Source organism: Aspergillus nomiae, assembly GCF_001204775.2.
Source record: "Aspergillus nomiae NRRL 13137 chromosome Unknown contig00117, whole genome shotgun sequence".
NCBI lineage: Eukaryota > Fungi > Ascomycota > Eurotiomycetes > Eurotiales > Aspergillaceae > Aspergillus > Aspergillus nomiae.
Genome location: NW_015378172.1, coordinates 70,796 through 79,506, shown reverse-complemented (window position 1 = coordinate 79,506; position 8,711 = coordinate 70,796). Strand labels below are relative to the sequence as shown.

The following is an 8,711-nucleotide window of genomic DNA, read 5'->3' as shown; positions in this document are numbered from 1 at the left end:
TAATTTTTAATTTTATCTTCTTTTTGTTTTTTGTTTCTACTTCCTTGTCTCATAATTTCCCTTTTTTTTCATTTCCTTTTTTTTACACCTTCATCACTTCTCTTTATTGACTTTTTAACTACCAAGCTGGAGAAGTGAAAAGATGTACCCGGAGTACGGAGTACATTGGTATTCAAATCCGTCCACGAGAATAATACCTATCCACGTAGGTACCAATAGACCCCTCTCTAGACGAATAGTCGGATCCTTCACTCGTCATCAACAGCACACGTAATGAGTCAATTCTTCTATTTTAGCCCTGGACCAAAGCCAGCGACCGTAACCAGAATTACGAGGAGGATATCCGCAGGTGAGAGACTGTTGGACGACTTCTTCCCCTAGTGACAAACAAGACTTCTCCCCAAGACGACCGGCCGATGCACCATGTCCCATGTCTGATCCGCATGGACCAAGAAACGGGACAGCCGATAATCTAACTCATGCCTAAACCAGTTTAGTCACCGGGGGCATGGTCTCAGCCTCCCGTGTCGACTCCTTCAATCTGAGTCAAGCCACCACCACTGTCTCTCGTCGGGAATGGGGAATTGGATGGTGCAATGGGAACTTGGTACCGTACGTGTACAGGTTCCAGTACGTTCGAGGCTCAAGCCTCAATCTTTGCCCAGGACCGCCACCGATTCAAACCTTACTGCTGTAACACACCCTTTGCTGTTGTGACCGTCCACACATTCATTCAATGGGATCAGGTTGTCATGGTTTCACTCCCGCAACATTCGCCATCGCTTCGTCCATTGCCGAAGCATGTACAGGGTTCCTTGACTTTTAACGACCAAGTCAGGCATACCAAGGGAAGTGCCTGTACAATTCAAATTAGTCTACCGGGCTACGTATGCAGCGACCATTTGACACTGACAGTGCCGATCGACACATTCCATCCAAGACATGGGTTGGATTGCGACCAGGGCCAGAACCAAAGTTCTTTTCCCTCCCGTAAGGTACCAACCGGTACGGACACATAGGGCGTTGTAATACAAACAACCTTTGGACCAATAAGTCAGAACCAGAAAGCCCCCTGTGGGAAAAAAGAAAAAAGAAGAAAAAATAAATGGTGCCAAGTAAATGGCCAGACTCTCCATGAGCCCAACGGCAAATGCAAGGGTAAAGAATGTCACAATAAATCTCGGTTAATGAGGAGAAAAGGGTCATTATATCCACCGATATCCCAAACAAGACCAAAAAATGAAAGGTTTGCTATTTTCTTTTTTCCCTTTGAGATTTTGGAACCCCCCTCTTTCATCGATTCTGGAACCAGATGGTGGTCTTGTCAGGTTTCCCGTCCACCTTCAATGTCGTCTCCATCAATCTGCCGCATGGGTGGAGTCTGGCAATTTATGTGATAATATTATTATGGGGACGACTTCTTGTATTCTTTCTCTGGGTAAGAGAAGTATGTGGAACACGTAGTCACCCGTCTTTCTATCTTTGTTCCTCAGCTCGTGCGTCTTGGACTGGCTCCTGTGACCCTGGGTTCCACATGATGGGCTTGAGTTCGTGTTTTGTTTCTCAGTGCCAGTGTCTGTCATTGCAACGTTTATATCACAACGGCCTTAATACACCTGAGTTAGAACTGGTAGGGTAGAAGGATTGACAGCGATACCCTTGTATACAGTGCTTCCTTCCATTGTAGATCTATAGGGCCTTGGGGCTAACCCCATCCTACAATGCCGTACTTGCTCCTTCCATTCCCATTGGCATGTCGTCTACTGGGCGTTATTCCCTATGCTTACTTTATGTTTACAATTCTACCCATCAGTATCGATACTCCATCTCGACATCAACTGAACACGTTTATATCCCCACAGTTCGGAGCACGAGCGAGAAACCATCGCAGACCGCAACGTAGAGGATAGACGCAGCCACGCTGAGCCACCATTCTTACAGCAGCTCACTCAGCTTTAATCAAATAGACAGACACCAAGAATCTCCTCGGCAGGCGCGCACACACACACACACACACACACACAGAGAGAGAGAGAGAGAGAGAGAGAGAGAGCATCCCTCGCCACGTAAACAAGCCCCGAAGGTCCATGAGAAGACCCCAATATCCCAAACCTCGCAGCTTCACCCACAGGTACACCACAGCAAAGCTCGTGCCTTGAACCTATCATCCAACGGACGGCGGAGACAACAGCCCAAGTGAAACCGACCCTGCTGATCACAAGATATAGCGTCCTCGTAGAATATCAATAGTCTCTCACTAGACCCAGGTTGTTGACGGTGAGTGCAACACAAGACCAGCTCGTGTGCCATGGGAGAAGATGGTATGCCCAATTGACTTCTCTATGGAGCTTCGGGGGAGCTCGCTCGGCCTTCTATTCTTGTAGTGCTGGTAATGTGGGTTGGGGGATTTGAGACATGCTCCATTTCCTTTCGGTTTGTGCCGCCATTTGGTGAGAGGGGGGGCGGAGTTGGTATCTGCTGGGTTTGGGGAGGGGTTTGGATATATCCTGTGTGGATGGGGTGTTCAAGTAGGGGTTTTGTCTGACATGGAGGTCTTATTGTGTTTGGGGTGGTGGTTTGGATGATAGATGACGGCCAGTTGGGAGTGTGGTGTTTGGGGGATGGCCAGGGCATTGTTGGGGCTAATGTATGATTCTATGTTTTCAGGAGTTATCAATAAGGGCTGATAATTTAGCTGTTGAATGCATTAAAGGAGTCATGGAGAACCAAAGATGCAATGCTGGTTTTCTGGGGCTTGAACAGATCGGAGATTCTGTCATACCTGAAGTGAACCAAGGTAGTGTGCAATGAAACAGCCAATCAGCCATTCATGTTGTCCTCAGAGTACTGGAAGATATGACAGAGTGTCTCTTAGGTAGGGCCAGGACATCGTTCCAAAAGATAAATAGCAGACAACACATACAGTGAAGCGCCCCCCGAGTCCACGACACCAGATACCCTGTAACTGCATCTCGCTCATTGTCTACTCTACACAGAGTCAGCTGGCAACCAGCGTCCGAACTATTAGATCCGAAGCAATGCAATAGGAATAGTAACGCAGACCGAGGAGTAACCACTCATTAATTGCTTTTGACTGATATAACTATACATCAAGGTATCATCCCAGACAACTTTCTATATCAAAAACACCCGTCACTCCTTGAGAGGATTCTCACCCTTGATCCAATCCGCAAATTCTTTCCGTTTGCTCTGATGCTGTCAGAATATATCCTTAAAGGCCAGACTCCATCGGAAAGGGAATATAGCACCTACCCGCACGTCCCAGAAGTTATATCTCTCCTCCAGCCTCCGGTAGGGGTTTCTGCCACCACCCTCCTTCTCGATCTCCCCAGCCCACTGGCTCCAGCTAATCGGCTTCAATTTAGGCGCACCCAACACTAGGCCCACGGAAACGAGAACGAGGGATACTAGAGCTTCGATGACGATATCATGCGGAAGAGCGGTAGAGGCGGAGAGGCGGGCATTGCTGTACAAGACCGTATGCTCATGTGCGGAGTAACCCCTGGTTTCCCCCGAGAACTTTGGTAAGCGATCCTGATGCGAAAATAACAAGGGGATTGTATTTTGTTAGAGAAATTGCGGTACTCACGCATGGGCAAGGAGGACGAGTCCGAAGAACGTCACCAAACGTGAGATAAGCCCCATGGTCACCCAGTGTAACCTGATCAGTTGACAGATGATGAGATATTAGGACTCGGAAAATTTCTGTCCGCTTCTGCCACAGAAATGCACGAATCCCCAGATGGTTCTGATGTGACTGAGCGTCGGTATCAGCAAAGCTTAGTAACGATGTTTCTTTCAGAGAGCAGTCTAGCTTCTACGGTGGTCTAAAGAAACCACTTGTGCAAACACGCTTAGTCCTTCCCACAACCCCACGTTCACCAAAAGCCAAAAAAAAGTTGGGCACCAATGCAAGCTCACCACTGAACATTGAGTTCGTTCAAAGCATCATGTGTGACAGGTTCAACAGCATATCCTAGAGGTATGGGTTTACTGGGATGGAATACCGATGTATTAATATTGGGGTATTTTTTCATTTTTTCATCAGAACAATCAGACAATGCTGATCGAGCTCTAGCTAGTTGTTTGTTTTAAATTCATGAATTTGGTTTCCGTCGATAACATGAAAAATCCTTCATCACACCATTTATCTTCATAAACGTTTCATTTACAGCTTCTGCATAGCAGCGACATCGGTGGACTGGACGTGATCCTCGTCCTCCTCGATCTGCTGCTGGAGCTCGTCAAGGGAGACCTTCTCGTCCTCAACAACCAGGTTGATCTGAAGCTTCTTGATACCGTAGCCAATAGGAACCCACTTAGAGGCGGACCAGACAAGGCCTTCCTTCTCAATAGCACGGACGTTGGCCTCCATCTCCTCAAGGTTGGTCTCGTCATCTGCAGAATTGTTAGCGTATATTTTCCAGGGGTAGCAGTAAGCGCAGGCTACATACCCCAAGGCTTGACCTCAAGGGTGACAATGGACTTCGCAGCGGGCTTAGGGCCCTTAGCCGCCTTCTTGGCATGGTACGCAGCAAGGTTTTCTTCGCGCTTCTTGACGAGCTCAGGGTCCTCCTCCTCGTCGTCACTGCCGAAGAGGTCCATGTCATCGTCATCATCATCGGCGGGCTTGTCCTTAGGGTTGGTGGGGAGCTCGGTGGACTCAGGACCGTAGGTGGTGTGGGGCTTGGAGGCATCACCAGGGAGAGAGCCGAACTCAGCCTCATAGGAAGCAATGTTCTTGTACCAGCGGGCAACGTGAGGGTACTTCTCGGCGTCAGGAGCGGCAGAGAAGGCCTTGAAGGTCACGACATCGGCCTGAGAAGGAGCATGGCTAGTTGCCAGTTAGTCATCGGGAATGCATAAAGACATCTACTGTAGTGGCCTTCAAGCAAAAACAGGCAACGAATTGCAGATAGTGGGGAAAAAAATTTTCCTGGAGATCAGAAACGCGATTGCTCGCAAAGTTGTGTAGTCTTACAGCGGGGTCTTAAGCCGCCTCATAAACACGGACCAATTTGTTTTCATCATATAAAACAGGAAACATAGGGCTGCATGGGGTTCGAAGAAAGAGACGATGCAAAAAAGAAAAAGAAGCCACTTACCCAACAACGTAGCTCCTGGTGGTGAACCAGTTGTTAGCAACTGAGGGGCAACATTAGCTTTCAGGACCATTCAAGCAATGAAGAGAGAAGGGCTCAAGGAAATGAAAGGAAAAGAAGAAACGTACGAGTGAGGCCAGCGTCAGAAACGAAATCGGTGAAACCCATTGTGACGAGTGATTTATGTGTGAAAAATATATGGTTGAATTGGGAAGTAAGGGGGAGGGAGAGGAGTAATATATAGGAGAGCAAGAGGGGGAAGGCGTTGGAAACCAATTTTTTTCGGCACCAGATCCACTCAAGGGGTGAAATTTTCGACGGCGGCCAAATTGCCCCTCGACGGGGCCGCACGTGATCCCCGACGGAGCTCGTCGGCCCTCGAGGAGAGCTTCCGCCACTCACCGTTGCCGCCGCGGTGGAGCTTTCGAGAAGCGTCACGATGCTTGGGGTTGCTACAGTACTCCGGAGTATATAGGCATGTCACAGTCTCTCGCATGGATGACCTCGATTAGCACTTTCAATCCAAAACCTCCCAATCTCGAACCCATTGCTAGCCATGGCTTCAAGGTTACATATCGCTCGAGGTCGATTGTTACGCTCCCCAGCGCTAGCATCGCCAAACCGTATATTCCACCCTACTCAACAATTACGTTTACCTTCGCACGCCCGGATTCTTCCTTCCATCGCCGCTAAGACCTCCTTATTCCAGCCTATAGCACCGGCTCGCAATTATGCCAGTGGACGGCCTCACCCTCCCGGTGGTACTCACCGCATGAATTTGGGAGGTGAGCCGGAGAAGTCAGCTTTAGAACAATATGGTGTTGATCTTACCGAAAAGGCGAAGGCCGGCAAGCTGGACCCCGTCATCGGGAGAGACGCTGAAATTCATCGAACTATTCAGGTTCTGTCAAGAAGAACGAAAAACAACCCAGTACTGATAGGAGCGGCTGGCACTGGAAAGACAGCGGTCTTGGAGGGTTTGGCTCAAAGGATTGTCCAGGGAGATGTCCCGGAGAGTATCAAGGACAAACGTGTCATCTCCCTAGATCTAGGCGCGCTTATAGCTGGTGCAAAATTCAGAGGTGATTTCGAAGAACGCTTGAAATCCGTTCTCAAAGAGGTCGAGGAGGCGCAGGGCGGGGTGATCCTATTCATTGACGAGCTCCACACTTTGCTTGGTCTAGGAAAGGCAGAGGGCAGCATCGATGCTAGCAACCTTTTGAAACCGGCCTTGTCTAGGGGCGAGCTTCAGTGCTGTGGCGCTACCACTTTGAACGAGTACAGATTGATTGAGAAGGATGTCGCCTTGGCGAGACGGTTCCAGCCGATCATGGTCGGAGAGCCGTCCGTGGCCGCCACTATATCGATCTTGCGTGGTATAAAGAACAAGTACGAAGTCCATCACGGTGTGCGGATCACAGACGGTTCTTTGGTGGCGGCAGCAACTTACAGTAACCGTTATATCACCGACCGTTTCCTTCCAGACAAGGCTATCGATCTAGTGGATGAGGCCGCCTCAGCCCTACGATTGCAGCAAGAATCAAAGCCAGATGTAATTCGTGAGTTGGATCGAGACATCACCACTATCCAGATCGAGCTCGAATCCCTGCGCAAGGAAACCGATGTCAGCAGTCGTGAGAGACGAGAAAAACTACAGGAAGACTTAAAAGCCAAACAGGAAGAAGCCGCCAAATTGACTGAGACTTGGGAGAAAGAGAAGGCTGAAATCGAGACACTCAAGCGCACCAAAGAGGAACTAGAGCGTGCTCGTTTCGAACTTGAGCAGGCTCAGAGAGAAGGAAATTTTGCAAAAGCCGGAGAGTTGAGATACTCCACCATTCCAAGTCTCGAGGCCAAGCTGCCGAAGGAAGGTGAAGAGCAGGTTGCAGGATCCCAGAGTCTAATCCATGACTCTGTTACAGCGGATGATATTGCGAACGTTGTTTCCCGGACCACCGGCATTCCTGTCAACAAGCTCATGGCCGGAGAAGTTGAAAAACTGATCCGGATGGAAGACACTCTGCGGCAGTCAGTTCGTGGCCAGGACGAGGCGCTTTCTGCAGTAGCCAACGCAGTCCGCATGCAGAGAGCAGGTCTGAGTGGAGAAAATCGGCCACTGGCCTCATTCATGTTTCTCGGCCCTACTGGTGTTGGAAAGACCGAACTCTGCAAGAAAATGGCCGAGTTTTTGTTTTCCACCGAGACAGCGGTTGTGAGATTTGACATGAGCGAATTCCAAGAGAAACACACGATCAGTCGCTTAATCGGTTCTCCCGCCGGCTACGTAGGCTACGATGATGCCGGCCAGCTGACAGAAGCCGTCAGACGGAAACCGTATGCTGTCCTTTTGTTCGATGAGTTTGAAAAAGCTCATCGGGATATATCTGCTTTGCTGCTTCAAGTTTTGGATGAGGGCTTCCTCACGGATGCTCAGGGACACAAGGTTGATTTCAGGAATACCCTTATTGTCCTTACCTCTAACCTGGGAGCTGATATCCTTGTGGGCTCGGACCCCTTGCATACTATCAAGCAGACAGATAAGGGTGAAGTTTCCCCTGATACCAAGAAGGCAGTCATGGATGTTGTGCAACATGCATATCCCCCGGAGTTCCTCAATCGGATCGATGAATTTATTATCTTCAAGAGGCTCTCTCGAGAAGCTCTTAGGGACATTGTTGATATCAGACTCAAAGAGCTCCAATCAAGGCTCGACGATAGGAGGATGACTCTGCAGGTGGACAGTGAGATCAAGGACTGGCTTTGCGAAAAAGGATACGACCCTAGATATGGTGCTCGTCCCCTCAACCGTCTGATCGCAAAGGAAATCGGTAACAGGTTGGCCGATAAAATCATTCGTGGTGAAGTTACCTCTGGGCAAACCGCCCATGTTTCATTCAACGCCGACAAAAGTGGGCTTGAAGTTACTGCAAAAGGAGCAAAGACTGAAGACGCAACAAACGCCACATACCCGACAGAGACCGAAAACCCATAAATATGTTGACATGAACTTGTATCCTTTTTCTTTTCTTTGCGGGAGTTAGATAACCCAGGCAGGTTCTGTATGTAGGTTGGGAAATATGGTGTTGAGAATGTCTTTACTCTTAATGATGTCTATGTATATTAACGAGATCTCCGCTTTTGTGTGTACATTACTATAGTGTTGCTTAGTTACATATGTATATGACTTTTGACCAGAATGCTCGTTATTATCTTCTTGAACCCTACAATACTAAAAACAACCTGGTGGACTGATATTCGGAGCCTTAGGCCCCAAGGCCCTCGCTCTAGTATACTCGTAGCCTTTTGACAACATCTGCTTTCCATGGACAATAAATAGCCACTCGAGAAATATCATTGACCTAACACTATGAAAAGTCAAACAAAGAAAAGACGAACAACATATCACTCAAACACCACATCGCATTCTTCCCATTCTAGACTTAGCCATGACAGAGGTACACAGTCTAGTGCATCATACAACTCTCCTTCTAGCTCTCGAATATCCCCCATATTGAGGCAACCACTGTTCAATGATTCCCGAGGCTATCTACCTGGTAGCCCGATCCAACAGCTCACTGATGACGATCT

At 48.6% G+C, this 8,711-nt stretch overlaps 3 protein-coding genes across 3 annotated transcripts; 1 reads left to right on the top strand and 2 right to left on the bottom strand.

Annotated features, from left to right (window-relative positions):
• Window positions 1-3,153: 3,153 nt before the first annotated feature.
• ANOM_004987 (membrane magnesium transporter family protein) lies at window positions 3,154-3,666 on the bottom strand (the record flags this gene model as incomplete). Its single annotated transcript, XM_015550244.1, has 3 exons — window positions 3,154-3,210; window positions 3,274-3,523; window positions 3,611-3,666. The coding sequence occupies 3 exons, from the start codon at window positions 3,664-3,666 to the stop codon at window positions 3,154-3,156; spliced, it is 363 nt and encodes a 120-aa protein (XP_015407311.1).
• Window positions 3,667-4,035: 369 nt separating this feature from the next.
• On the bottom strand, window positions 4,036-5,351 carry ANOM_004986 (translation elongation factor 1 subunit beta). Its single transcript, XM_015550243.1, has 4 exons — window positions 5,252-5,351; window positions 5,127-5,166; window positions 4,476-4,855; window positions 4,036-4,419 (listed from the first exon to the last, which is right to left on the bottom strand). Exons 1-4 carry the CDS (start codon window positions 5,289-5,291, stop codon window positions 4,190-4,192), a joined length of 690 nt encoding a protein of 229 aa, XP_015407310.1. The 5' UTR covers window positions 5,292-5,351; the 3' UTR covers window positions 4,036-4,189.
• Window positions 5,352-5,679: 328 nt separating this feature from the next.
• Window positions 5,680-8,115, top strand: hsp78 (chaperone ATPase HSP78; the record flags this gene model as incomplete). The annotated part of the gene is made up of 1 exon (XM_015550242.1): window positions 5,680-8,115. One exon carries the CDS (start codon window positions 5,680-5,682, stop codon window positions 8,113-8,115), a length of 2,436 nt encoding a protein of 811 aa, XP_015407313.1.
• Between the last annotated feature and the right edge of the window lie 596 nt (window positions 8,116-8,711).

Coding starts and splice junctions, on each gene's coding strand:
- ANOM_004986 (XM_015550243.1), bottom strand. CDS start 5,291: ATGGGTTTCACCGATTTCGTTTCTGACGCTGGCCTCACTC. Junction 5,167..5,251: donor TTCTGACGCTGGCCTCACTC/GTACGTTTCTTC, acceptor GTTGCCCCTCAG/TTGCTAACAACTGGTTCACC. Junction 4,856..5,126: donor ACCAGGAGCTACGTTGTTGG/GTAAGTGGCTTC, acceptor ACTGGCAACTAG/CCATGCTCCTTCTCAGGCCG.